The 13,618-nt window shown below is 46.4% G+C and overlaps 1 protein-coding gene across 3 annotated transcripts; it reads right to left on the bottom strand.

Annotated features, from left to right (window-relative positions):
• Positions 1-8,971: 8,971 nt before the first annotated feature.
• LOC119329752 (squamosa promoter-binding-like protein 1) lies at positions 8,972-13,373 on the bottom strand. Of its 3 annotated transcripts, XM_037602830.1 has the most exons (11): positions 12,400-13,371; positions 12,146-12,318; positions 11,864-12,034; positions 11,692-11,759; positions 11,530-11,604; positions 11,307-11,414; positions 11,015-11,132; positions 10,768-10,909; positions 10,542-10,683; positions 9,824-10,438; positions 8,972-9,578 (listed from the first exon to the last, which is right to left on the bottom strand). In XM_037602830.1, the coding sequence occupies exons 1-11, from the start codon at positions 12,882-12,884 to the stop codon at positions 9,135-9,137; spliced, it is 2,541 nt and encodes an 846-aa protein (XP_037458727.1). In that variant the 5' UTR covers positions 12,885-13,371; the 3' UTR covers positions 8,972-9,134. The 3 variants fall into 3 exon arrangements, with proteins under 3 accessions (XP_037458727.1, XP_037458725.1, XP_037458726.1); XM_037602828.1 differs by having other exon boundaries at positions 10,768-11,132; positions 12,400-13,373; XM_037602829.1 differs by having other exon boundaries at positions 10,768-11,132; positions 11,692-11,756; positions 12,400-13,373.
• Between the last annotated feature and the right edge of the window lie 245 nt (positions 13,374-13,618).

Genomic DNA, 13,618 nt, shown 5'->3' with positions numbered 1-13,618 from the left:
GCCTTGCGGCGCCTCCAGGACCACCTCCTCCTGGCTTGGAACCTGTTGGGACAACACTTCGGCGTCGTCCGTAGGGCGGGGGGAGGAAGCCATCGGAAGCGAATTCACATCCGACGAGTCCAGTGAACCGCTCGACGACGCGTCGAGCCGGTCTTTGGGTGGGCTGCATAAACATATTCGACATAAGGGAAAGCTGTGCAATAAAGGAATACTATGAATTACTCTGGTATCCGGATACTTACGATTTCGCCAGGGGCTTGGCCCTGAGCGGCCACTCCTCTCCGCCGTCGTCGGTGTCGGTGGAGTAGTCCGGAGGAAGGGTTTTCCCCTTCTTGGACCCTTCGGCCTCCCCAGTGAGGGCGGCCTTCCTTTTCTTCTCTCCCCCCGCTGGAGGGGGAGAGGTCTCTTCTTCCTCCTCCTTGTCTTCACGGGAGGAATGCGCCTTGGAGCCGTCGTATGATGAACCCGACACCTCCCGGCGCCGGGCACTTTTTTGAGTCCCCGTGGCCTTCTTCATGGCCTTCTTCTCCAGAACCACATAGGGTGCCGGAACCAGCAACTTCACCAAGCGGGCATCAGCTGGGTCTTCGGGCAAAGGAGCCGGACAGTCGATCTGTCCGGACTTCGCCTGCCAAACCTGTCAAAGGTAAGGGAGCTTAGATCCCGCATAGAGTTAAACTATGAAAAACTAATACCCTGTAAAAGGCACAAACAACTTACCACACTGGCGTGACGCTGCGCGCTGAATCCGCGATCCTCGGTAGCGGATGCGGGACCCTCGGCGCCCTTGAAAAGCACCTTCCAGACATCTTCGTACGTCGTGTCAAAGAGCCTGCTCAGAGTTCGGTGCTGCGCCGGGTTGAACTCCCACAGATTGAAGGCCCGTTTTTGACACGGGAGGATCCGGCGGATGAGCATGACCTGGACTATGTTGACAAGCTTGAGCTGCTTGTCCACCAGGGTTTGGATGCATGTTTGCAGTCCAGTCACCTCTCCTTTGCTGCCCCACGACAGGCCCGTCTCTTTCCAGGACGTGAGCCGCGTTGGGGCTCGGGACCGGAACTCGGGGGCTGCGACCCACTCAGGGTCGCGTGGCTCGGTGATGTAAAACCACCCCGATTGCCACCCCTTCAGGGTCTCCACAAAGGAGCCCTCGAGCCATAAGACGTTGGGCATCTTGCCCACCATGGCGCCTCCGCACTCCGCCTGGTTGCCGCGCACCACCTTCGGCTTGACATTGAAAGTCTTGAGCCATAGGCCGAGATGGGGGCGGATGCAGAGGAAAGCCTCGCACACGACGATAAACGCCGAGATGTTGAGGATGAAGTTCGGGCCAGATCATGGAAATCCAGGCCGTAGTAGAACATGAGTCCCCGGACGAATGGGTGGATAGGAAAGCCCAGTCCGCGGAGGAAGTGGGGAAGGAACACTACCCTCTCATGGGGCCTTGGGGTGGGGAGGAGCTAGCCCTCTTTGGGAAGCCGGTACGCGATGTCGTTAGACAAGTATCCGGCCTTCCTCAGTTTTTTGATGTGTCCCTCCGTGACGGAGGAGACCATCCACTTGCCTCCCGCTCCGGACATGGCTGGAGAAGGTTGAGGTGGGGAGTGCGGACTTGGGCGCTGGAGCTCGAGTGCGCAAGAATGGATAGGCAAAGGAGGAAGAAGGCATAGGTGAGGTGGATCCTTATCCCCTTATATGGGTGGACGCAACTACGAGTCCCCACCAGCCTGATAAAACTCGCTTATCCCCAAGCGCCGTAATCAATGGCGCGGTTGGGTTACCCACGCCCGTATTGATGAGAATCCCGGAATAAGGGGACACGATCTCTGCTTCGATGAGACGTGCCAAGGAAACCGCCTCGCATGACACGCTGAGGTGGGACAATAAAACGATTCGAATAAAGGCTTGGCCGTAGTGCGATGTCACACTGCGGAATACGTCAGCAGATTAGATTTGTGTAAATATTATTCTCTCTATGACAATATGTGGAAACTTATTTTGCAGAGACGTACACTATCTTTGTGTTCAAAATCTTCTATGAAGTACTTGGAGGAGGAACCCGCCTTGCAATGCCGAAGACAATCTGCGGGCCGGACTCATCGTCATTGAAGCCTGGTTCAAGGGCTACTGAGGGAGTCCTGGATTAGGGGGTGTCCGGATGGCCGGACTATACCTTCAGTCGGACTCCTGGGCTATGAATATACAAGATTGAAGAATTCGTCCCGTGTCCGGAAGGGACTTTCCTTGGCGTAGAAGGCAAGCTTGGCGATACGGATATGTAGATCTCCTACCATTGTAACCAACTTTGTGTAACCCTAACCCTCTCCGGTGTCTATATAAACCGGAGGGTTTTAGTCTGTAGGACAACATACAGAACAACAATCATACCATAGGCTAGCTTCTAGGGTTTAGCCTCTCCGATCTCGTGGTAGATCTACTCTTGTACTACCCATATCATCAATATTAATCAAGCAGGACATAGGGTTTTATCTCCATCAAGAGGGCCCGAACCTGGGTAAAACTTCGTGTCCCTTGCCTCCTGTTACCATCCGGCCTAGACACACAGTTCGGGACCCCCTACCCGAGATCCGCCGGTTTTGACACCGACAAAGATCTTTATCGGTCAAACCGCATAACAACATACATTGTTCCCTTTGTCATCGGTATGTTACTTGCCCAAGATTCGATCGTCAGTATCTCAATACCTAGTTCAAACTCATTACCGGCAAGTCTCTTTACTCGTTCCGTAATGCAACATCTTGTAACTAACTCATTAGTCACATTGCTTGCAAGGCTTATAGTGATGTGCATCACCGAGAGGGCCCAAAGATACCTCTCCGATACACGGAGTGACAAATCCTAATCTTGATCTATGCCAACTTAACAAACACCATCGGAGACACCTGTAGAGCATATTTATAGTCACCCAGTTACGTTGTGACATTTGATAGCACACTAAGTGTTCCTCTGGTATTCGGGAGTTGCATAATCTCATAGTCATAGGAACATGTATAAGTTATGGAGAAAGCAATAGCAGTAAACTAAATGATCATCGTGCTAAGCTAACGGATGGGTCAAGTCAATCACATCATTCTCTAATGATGTGATCCCGTTCATCAAATGACAACTCTTTGTACATGGCTAGGAAACTTAAGCATCTTTGATTAACGAGCTAGTCAAGTAGAGGCATACTAGTGACACTCTGTTTGTCTATGTATTCACACATGTACTAAGTTTCCGGTTAATACAATTCTAGCATGAATAATAATAATTTATCATGATATAAGGAAATATAAATAACAACTTTATTATTGCCTCTAGGGCATATTTCATTCAAAAACCACCCTCGAGTAACTTACTACATCATCTTCTCAAGTTATGCTACAGTTTTTTAGAGTCTAATTTTTTATGTTGTACCATGTCATTTCGTGTGGAACTTAGATTAAGAATTGACGTGTTGTGTACTTGTGTTGATTTTTGATATTGTTTGAAGTGCTAATCTTTGAAATGGCATGTTTTTTTGTTATTTCCTAAGGTATGACATATACGTGTTAAGGGGACCCGATGGGTATCCATCGGGTTTAGACATAGGCATGATTTTCTTCCCATGCGTTTTTTTGTGGGTGGGCAGAGAATGCCTTCATGGATTTGGGTATGAATTTGATACTTTTCACCCAGACTCGAACCCTATCTATTGCCATCCTACCTAGATAAAACAAAGACAAAAACACAAACCAATATCTGGCTCTATCTGAAGCGCCATAAGCCCTTTGCCGATGACAAACGACATCTAGAATGAGGACTTGATAATCCTCGTGTGCAAGGAATTATTATAGCAATATTCAATGTGGATGTGGAAGTATATGAGTATTGTTGGGAAACGTAGTAGAAAAAAATTCGTCTACGATCAAACCAGGAACACTATGAAGATGCATTAGTAGTTTATATCAGCTCATTACCAACTTTGAGTTGCAGCAGAAGAATAGTTGGATAGATCGTACTTGAAGTCCCTCGAACCGTTCATGAACGATCCCTGGAACCAAAGACCGAAAGCATGACCTCTCTATAGTTTGCCAGCGTTCTGGCTGCATGATCCGACAACGCTTCACCATCCAGAATTAATCATCGTTGGAGAATTAGAGGGAAAAGAAGAGAATTGCACATCGCTTGTCTATTGTGAGGATTAGAGAGATCTAGGTTTAGCTCTAATTGGATCAACTCCAATTTAAAACTAGAACTAGAGAACTAGAGGAGGCTCCAAAACTTATGTCTCTCCAAGGGTCAAATCCTCAAGTATATATAGGTTGGAGGGAGGGGAGGGGTCGCGACAAGGAGGGAGGAGTCCTCCTCCCCTTACGCCGGCCCTAGGGGGAGGAATAGTCCTCCCCCCAATCCAATTCGGCCCCTTCTAGCTTGTCCAACAACCCAAGGGGCACCTCCTATTGTTATTGGGCCCTAGGGCCCAATAACTTCCCATCACTTGGCCTTTTTGTATTTTGCTTGGCCCATTGATATTTAATTAATTATAAAGGCCTCCTAATAAATATTAGAGCCTTTTATTATTAAGTTAACATCTCTGAAAACATTTTCCACCTATATATAAATTCCCAGTTTTAGCCGGTAAACCCCGAAACTCTTCTGGTGACTCTGAAATGCTTCCGGTTTCTCTCAAAACTATTTCTAATATTAATGAAACTTTTTAATGAATATTTTCTCATAACTCTTGCATCAATAACACTCAGCAAATTGTAATTTCCTTAAGCTTGTGACCCTGTAGGTTCGATAAAACATACACATGAACAAAACCCCTTTCCTTCAATGGCTAATAGAGGAACCGTGGACATCCATATTGTCCCTATGTATACATGAATGATATTCGAGTGAATATATGGTTATTGATACATCTCCGTCGTATCTATAATTTTTGATTGTTCCATGCCAATATTATTCAATTTTCATATACTTTCGGCAACTTTTTATACTATTTTTGGGACTAACATATTGATCCAGTGCCCAATGCCAGTTCCTGTTTGTTGCATGTTTTTTGTTTCACAGAATATCCATATCAAACAGGATAAAAACCGATGGAGATTTTTTTGGAATATATATGATTTTTGGGAAGAAAAATCCACGCGAGACGGTGCCCGAGGTGGCCACGAGGCAAGGGGCGCGCCCCTGACCCTCGTGGGCCACCCGTAAGGCGGTTGATGCCCTTCTTTCGCGGCAAGAAAGCTAATTTCCGGATAGAGATCATGTTAAAATTTCATCCCAATCGGAGTTACGGATCTCGGGAATATAAGAAACGGTGAAAGGGAAGAATTTGAGAACGCAGAAAGAGAGAGAGAGACAGAGAGACAGATCCAATCTCGGAGGGGCTCTCGCCCCTCCCATGCCATGGAGGCCAAGGACCAGAGGGGAAACCCTTCTCCCATCTAGGGAGGAGGTCAAGGAATAAGAAGACGAAGGGGCCCCCTCTCCCCTTCTCTTCCGGTGGCGTCGGAACGCTGCCGTGGCCATCATCATCATCACCGCGATCTACACCAACACCTCCGCCATCTTCACCAACATCTCCATCACCTTCCCCCTCTATCTACAGCGGTCCACTCTCCCGCAACCCGCTGTACCCTCTACTTGAACATGGTGCTTTATGCTTCATATTATTATCCAATGATGTGTTGCCATCCTATGATGTCTGACTAGATTTTCGTTGTCCTATCGGTGGTTGATGAATTGCTATGATTGATTTAATTTGCTTGTGGTTATGTTGTTGTCCTTTGGTGCCTATCATATGATTGCGCGCGTGGATCACACCCTAGGGTTAGTTGTATGTTGATAGGACTATGTATTGGAGGGCAAGAGTGACAGAAGCTTCAACCTAGCATAGAAATTGATGCATACGGGATTGAAGGGGGACCAATATACCTTCATGCTGTGGTTGGGTTTTACCTTAATGAACATTAGTAGTTGCAGATGCTTTCTAATAGTTCCAATCATAAGTGCATAGAATTCCAAGTCAGGGATGACATGCTAGCAGTGGCCTCTCCCACATAATACTTGCTATCGGTCTAGTAAAGTAGTCAATTGCTTAGGGATAATTTTGCAACTCCTACCACCACTTTTCCACACTCGCTATATTTACTTTATTGTTTCTTTATCTAAACAGCCCCTACTTTTTATTTACATAAACTTTATTATCTTGCAAACCTATCCAACAACACCTACAAAGTACTTCTAGTTTCATACTTGTTCTAGGTAAAGCGAACATCAAGCGTGCGTAGAGTTGTATCGGTGGTCGATAGAACTTGAGGGAATATTTGTTCTGCCTTTAGCTCCTCATTGGGTTCGACACTCTTACTTATCAAAAACTGTTGCGATCCCCTATACTTGTGGGTTATCAGTTATCATGTGTTATTCCCTTTGCTTTGCGATACTTTAGAAAACCCGGGGTGGGATATACTGGTATCCCCGTGAGTCATTCTCGTGCTCACTATACCGATCTCCTCGCTACATTTTTGTTCTTCTTTCTCGTTGACATGTCGACATCCTTCTGACCTAGTCACCTGTGTCTGGCCAGACGATAATGGATGCCGCCACACCGAGAGGTCCCTAATAATATCTCTCCATCATTGGAGGAGAAATCCCACTCTTGAGCTATCTAGCCCTTTGTCAAACTTTCCGATGAACCTGCAAGTTATCGTTATGATTATCGTGTTACAGATGATGTTTGAGCAACCCCAAAGTCCATTATATGGTAAGAAGTGACTACGATACTCTCGTGGTCTAAGGAACTAAAGCATACATTTTATAATGATTTGCTTGTGACGATAGTATCTCAAAGTATAACAAACAAGTTGGGACAGTTCAATATGATCGTTCTTTAACATCATATTCTTAAAGTTGTTTTTGGGACTACCGTTACACTTCACGATATCCCAAGATCCGGAAAACGTGATCCCTTACAACACTTGAGCTAGTCCTAGAGGAAATGCTAGGAATCAGGTTTTACCGTTTATCATTTCACACGTGCATAGGAGTTTTCCACTGAATCACATATTCCAGGATATAACAGTTATAGCATAGAATATAAACTCTTAATTATAAATATGGAAATAAACATGTTGAACCCCGTGGGAGCTAAAGGTAGGTTTCCTATTCTTTCAACTTATGTGTGTCACTCACGAAGCTATCTTTGCACTTTTAGTGTTTACCTTACTAAGTATCAACTGGATCAATTGGTGTAGATTGCAACAGAGTAACACAGAACATAGTAACAAGCAACAAATACCCAACAATTGCCAAGTATGAAGTATTTGAAAGAGAGAAAGCAGTGACGAAAAACGTGGTCACATGGGTGGATATTGCCGAGACGGAAGAAATCATTACATAGTGCATTACTCCTGGATTATCTTGAACAATGCAGACATGTATTCCTTAAATTGAGAAACATGCTTAAGAACGCTTGTCTCTCATCTACAGTCTAACCCCCCTTTGCTTCGAGGTCCATAACGAAAGCAAGGGTTATTAAGATAACTTTGCGGGTCAACCAGAATAATGCATTAACACTTAATGAATACATGTAATCCTTAGCCAACCCTATTGATACCACGTTCTATCACCCTCAAGGTCCCCGGTTTAAAACTATAATGGGTGTCTTGCAGGTACGATTAGGAACAAAAACACAGAAAAGACAAATATGGTTCAAATCTGGAATCATATTACTCAAGCCCTAATAATAAACATTGGGAACAACAAAGTCATATCCACAATAATTCTCAAACACCAGAGGTGAATACTACATCAATCTTAACACTACTACGTGATTTTCCATCACCCGGATCAGATCCACCCCATGTGCCTACAAGAAATTACTCATACATAGAGGAGAGGAGCATGATGGTGATGATGAAGGGGCTGTTGGTGGCCATAATGATGACAGAGGTGTTGTTGGAGACGATATAGTGCACTGAGGGGGGATCTAGTTCTGATTGAATTGTTCATGAACGATCGTCTCTTTGTCAGCATGGACCTTCGCCATTTGGTTTGCCGACTGGATGGAGGGGATGAAGTTCTTGCATCATCGCGAAGACACTTTGGCGTGGATGAAGGACGTGTTCGCTTCCTCCCCTGAAGCCCGGTGATCCTTGACGCCTGCCTCTTCCTCGCCCGCTCAATGGCAGCGAGCCTGATTTCGAGCTACTTAAGAAGCCTTCTTAGGTTGAACTCTACGGTTGTGAGCTGCCTACTTTCCTGCACGACATGGAGACGCAAGAAGACCTCATTTGTAATGCGGAATTACACCCTCGTTGTCCTCTGCATCTTAATCTTCCGACGCGAAGGTTGAGGTGTGCTGCCCGGGCGTTGCCATGCCTTGATGACCATCTTTGTGAAAGTGGGGGAAGCACAGCCGAAAGGATTCAAAACGGGACCGCGTAAGCCGATGAGGGTGGTAGCACTAGCTAGGAGGGGGGAGTGATGAGAGCATGATGTCCATGCAGCCATCAGGAGGAAAGATGGCAACAACTCCTCCAAACAAATGTTGCAGAAGAACTTATCGATGCTAACAAGCATGAAACCCTTCCTCTCGTTACTCCACGTGAATCTTCCATCCTTGCATTTGATTTCATGCAGCCCCGCTATGTCGATCGCAGCTCTAAATTTTCCCATAATCCGTTTTTAAAGTTTGTGGTTGGTTTTTCTCTAGCCTCATAGATCAAATTAAAGTCGCCATTGATCAAATTAATTCCTAGCTAGCTCTGCAAGGAATTCGTCTTTGTGGGCATCATCAGCCGGCCGTAAGGAGGCCGACGATTATGGACACGTCGTCAGTGATGGAGAAGCGCCCAACCGCGTCATGGTCAGGATCTCCTTGTCTCAGAAAATGGCCACCCTGCCACACGGGCCAATTGCCCGCTGACCAAATATCAATACCGGGCTCTTGTGACTGTTTTTCTCAATCACAGCACAGCAATGAAAAGGTTGAATATGCAATAGAACTACTGCTACCTAAGCAGAGTTAGGCACTCCACAACTCATATAATGTACAGAATTTGCACTTTGGTCTATCACAATTTACAAGCATCCTCACTCTCGAGTACACAGACTATAGCAGAACCTGCAGCCGACTGGCCATTTCAAGTGGGTCCCCAACGGATGTGATTCCAGAGAAAAGGGCCCGGCAAACCGCGGATGACCGGCGGGCTCTGCATTATCAACCCTACGCAGACACAGACAGCGGCAATGGCGACCAAGGATAGCACCGCGGGCCTGTTCGACAAGAACCTGTTTGGGCAGGGCCGGTAGGCAATGTGCTGGAGCTGGACACATTGTCTGCATCCCGGTGGGCTTTTCTCGACATCAAATACGGTCTGATCAGTTGATCTCGGCCGACCTGCATCTGCGTGCTTTTCGGCGATACCAGTGGTGGTCATGGAAACAGACACATGGGCCGCAGGTAACCTGCTGTTGATTTTGTTCTGGACCATCTGGATGTAGGACGTGTGCCCTCTCCTTCGAGCGTAATCCTCTGGAGTGTACCCGCTAGCATCGCGGGCATTCTTCCAGGTTTTGATCCCCAGCTGCCACATTTAGGCCGAATGAGTTCAGGAAAGAAAATAAAAGACAGGGAGAAAATGTTGCAAGCAGAAGCCACTCATTAACCATAGTTTCAATGTCTTTGATCCAACACCGATGTAGAACTCTGCTGTTACTACTCAACAAGGTTCTGATTTGCACACACACTAGATTTTGTTGTTGTTGTTGTAGTTGTTGAGAATTTATCAATTCAGGAAAAAAAATTAGCATGAGAGTTCAGTGCAAGTACCTGTTGGGGATCATCAGTTAGAGCATCCAAAACGGCAGCAGCATTACTGATGGTAGCTGCAACATGGAGAGGTGTAATATCCGATGGACCAGTCATGTCAGGCGTGAACAAGAACCGAGCTGGTGTGGCCACGGCTCCACTGCCCACCGGTGCAGATTTCGTTGTGTATCTCAATAGGCTGGCAACCAAAGGCTTCGACCGCTTGTTGACAGCTGCGAATACTAAGCTCTCTCCCAGGACAAACTCAACTGGTGAGGCGATATCGATATTGCCCTGGAACAAGGTGTCCAGCAGCATCTTTACGACGCCACACCATTCCTGATCAACTGCAAAGGACAGGAGCCATCTAAATCTTGCAGCAGGAAAACCCACAACACGATGTCGAAATTGTTGTGGAGCCTTAGATGATGTAGCTCGTGTGTGGCTCCTTTGAAGAAGCCATCCTATTTCATGCAGGAACTTCAAGGCTTGGCTGCGGGAAGCCATCAGATCTTTTCTTCCTTCACCAAATGCAATTATATTCAGTTTCTCCTCCAACATTCGAATCTCACAGCATATAGATTCTTCCGCGACAACAAAGGGAAAGGAAATGCTGCTCTGATCATAATCTTCAACCTGGAAAAGGAATCAAGAAATCATGTAATTTAAAAAGGGAAATGAGGATGTATAAAGAGAAACAACTCAAAGAATGTAAGAGAGAAAAGGAGAAATAACTAACCTCTATGAACCCCCTTCCACTTGTAATAGGGAAGGAGCAAGAAAAGGTCAAACATTGAGGGCCTTGCTGAATCCTAGTATCATCATGTAGTTTTTGTGTTGCTTCTTGGACTAAATATTTCCCATCAAATATACAGAGTAATCTGTAACGAATATCATCATTATTGTCAGTCAAATAAAACCCAGGTCAGGTCAGTGCAGAGTGCAGACTGATGCGTGGTACCTACTTTGTGGCTGGTTGAGCTATGTTAAAGCCTCTCACAGAGAAGTTTGCTGTCGAATTACAAGCAGCCGCAATGGGAGTTACACACAGTATCTGATGCTTGTCGCCTATTACAGGTTGCCAGGGAGACACTAACATAAGCCTGCCTGCAAAGAATGGGAAACCACAAACATAGGAAGCCGTTGGTTGCACACGTACATAAAAATACAAAAAGAACAAGGATGTAAAAGAGAGAAATAAGGCGAACAAACCATTGCAGCTTAATGTCAGGTGGTCCTGCACCCTAGCATACAACCATCCTTTCTCCCAGAAACCACGGGTGGATATGCTAATAAGATTTTCTATCCAAGGAGCTGGATCGACATTAAGCTTTAGAGAAATTCAGACAAAAGAAAAATAACAGTAAGTGAGGATTATGCTTCTCTATCCAAGGTTTGTAGTTTAGGTTTTCCTATTTGAATTAGTAACCAGTTTATTGACTAGTAACCATAGAGAAGAGATATGCTTATTTAAACACTAAGTATTTATATAACACAGCACTACCTTATCCCACATCCAGTTAGGAAGACGAAGGTAAATAGTTAGAATTACACAACCAGGCCTGATATAGCTTTCCATGTCACTTGGATAATGTGATAGCCAGTTTAGGATCTGCAAATAAAAAACAATTTGATCCAAAAACTTCAAGAGATAAATAGTCAAAAAAAATTGAAGAGATAAAGTTGTCAAGAGAGGCGCTATTCCCAATTTGCATATGGTAAATGACCTGTGCACGTAGATCAGCAGGAAAATCATTTGGCTGTTTACCAAAGAGCTTGAAGATGATTTTATCTGTTCGGCTCTGCAAATGTTTTGGGGCATCAGGGGTAATACAGCTAAAACACAATAGTCAGCAGGTACCCGAAGAGAATCAACCTAAATAATGTACCTCATCTTCCTCGACATAAGCATCATTCAGATCAAAATTCTGCGCACGTCTTTTCACAGGAGGCTCTTCTGGGGACACAAGTCAAGTGGTGCACACATCATTTAATTTCAGAATGTGTACTTATTTGCCTTGTGCAACAGCAGCAGCAGCAGTTAATCAAAGGGCTATTTACCTGCATGAACTGGTGGTCTACTTTGATTCCCAACATAGTTACCAGCATTTGATGATGTTGCATCCTTCAGCATATCTTGACATGCCTGTGTGCCAGCAACAGCAGCAAGGTTCTTCAAAAGACTAACCAAAAGATTGGGACCATTGATTTGCTCAGATGAGCTAGCAGCAGCTGCGACGACATAACACTGAGGTTATATGAGCATGGATCGATCGATCGCATATGGACGAGTAAAAAATCAATGTGTAGTACTGTACTGTGCATACGATCCGAGAAACTTACAATCTTGTCCAGCGAGTTGTCTCAATAAGAGGAGCAAGGTGTTGGTCAAGGACTGATTTTCACCCAAGGAATTCACAGCCTCGGCTGGGGCTTTCCTCCTCCTTCTATTATGTGTTGCCAGACGTGAGCGGCAGCTCTTCTTCCCTTCATCAAATTCTTGAACAAGGTGAAACCTGAAAACAAATGTCAAATGATTCTTCCCCTTTAATAAACCATAAAAAGCTTAGACATGAAGAAATTGATTGCTGACTAACCTGCTGCACTGCTGGCAGAACCGATGCTCTATGTTTCTGATACGAACAAGAGTCGACTTGGTATGCGGTTCACACACCTTGTGCCTCCTATGGTAGTCCCTGTCGTCGCCCAGATCCGCGTGGCAGCCGTCGACTTGGCAAGATGGAGCAGAGCTGGAAGATGCACCTGCTGCTGCACTAGCAGGTCCCTCTTCTTCGCCGATCTGTCCTCCCCGAACAGCAATCCTTTCATGAGGAATCGCAGTGTTGCTGCACTCCTCGGGGTTATCCACTGTGGTGACTCTCCTCCTCCTCCTCCTCTTGTCAGCAGCAGCAGCACCAAAACTGCCCCCCTCCTCTGCTCGCCCAAGCTCCCTGCTGCCGCACCCCGACGGAGCGTCCGCGTTTGGCGACGGCATGGCCAGGAAGAGGTTGCCATCCCATCTCCAGTCGTTCAAATCCCACTCGTGGCCCTTCTTCTTCTTGTTCTTGAGCCCACTGGACATTCTCCCCCAAACCCCCCTTCCCCCTGCTCTGTTCTGGGCACGAAACAGCCAAAGATCTTGAAATTCAACTAAATTCCCCAACTATAGATATGCATCAGCACGGCAGGGTTAGTCATGCACAACCGGACTATCTTGCTATCTTGGAACCGAATCTTGAGCTGAGAAAAATCAATCAAGAGTCACCCTGGGGAGGCGAAGAGTGAGGATTGGCGGAACCTGGGGCGAAGTATCCTGGGTAGGCAGGACCTCCCCCTGTGCCGGCACATTCGCATCGAGGGAAGCCTCTTTTTCTTCCGCCTTAACTGGCGCTTGGCAGCTTCGTCTCGGCTCGCGAGTCGGACAGTGACACCACGCCATTTGAGCCTTGGAAGAGCAGGACACTCCTTTGTCTTCCATTCGGGGGATGGAGCCGGGCCGGCAGGACGGCTGCCCGTGATGCTTCGGCCGAGCACGTGCTGACGCCGGTCTGGGCCAAAGCATGCCCTCGGCCGGCGGCGCCTTGTACCACTACACCCTCCGCCTGCGCGCCCTATTCGGCGAAGGCATGTACTAGGCGTCGGTCGACCGATCCGTCTCCTCCCCCGCACCACACGATCTGCTGTGTTTGACCGTCCGATCACTCTTTTTCCCCGACAAACAGAACAGCTCCTACCACCAGCGAGACACGTCTCCCATCCGGGGTTGGGCACTTTCAAACCGAAAACCGAAACCAAACCAAATAGTTTTAACTGAAA

Source organism: Triticum dicoccoides, chromosome 7A, assembly GCF_002162155.2.
Source record: "Triticum dicoccoides isolate Atlit2015 ecotype Zavitan chromosome 7A, WEW_v2.0, whole genome shotgun sequence".
In the NCBI taxonomy this organism is placed as follows: domain Eukaryota; kingdom Viridiplantae; phylum Streptophyta; class Magnoliopsida; order Poales; family Poaceae; genus Triticum; species Triticum dicoccoides.
The sequence above is the reverse complement of the archived record's forward strand: the minus strand, read 5'-3'. Positions and strand labels throughout refer to the sequence as shown.

What these genes read in the sequence shown, in the direction of transcription:
- LOC119329752 (XM_037602828.1), bottom strand. Translation starts at nt 12,884, where the DNA reads ATGTCCAGTGGGCTCAAGAACAAGAAGAAGAAGGGCCACGAGTGGGAT. An exon ending in TAGACCACCAGTTCATGCAG is followed by an intron (nt 11,760 to 11,863) that starts GTAAATAGCCCT and finishes TTGTGTCCCCAG; the next exon opens with AAGAGCCTCCTGTGAAAAGA. An exon ending in TAACTGATGATCCCCAACAG is followed by an intron (nt 9,579 to 9,823) that starts GTACTTGCACTG and finishes TAAATGTGGCAG; the next exon opens with CTGGGGATCAAAACCTGGAA.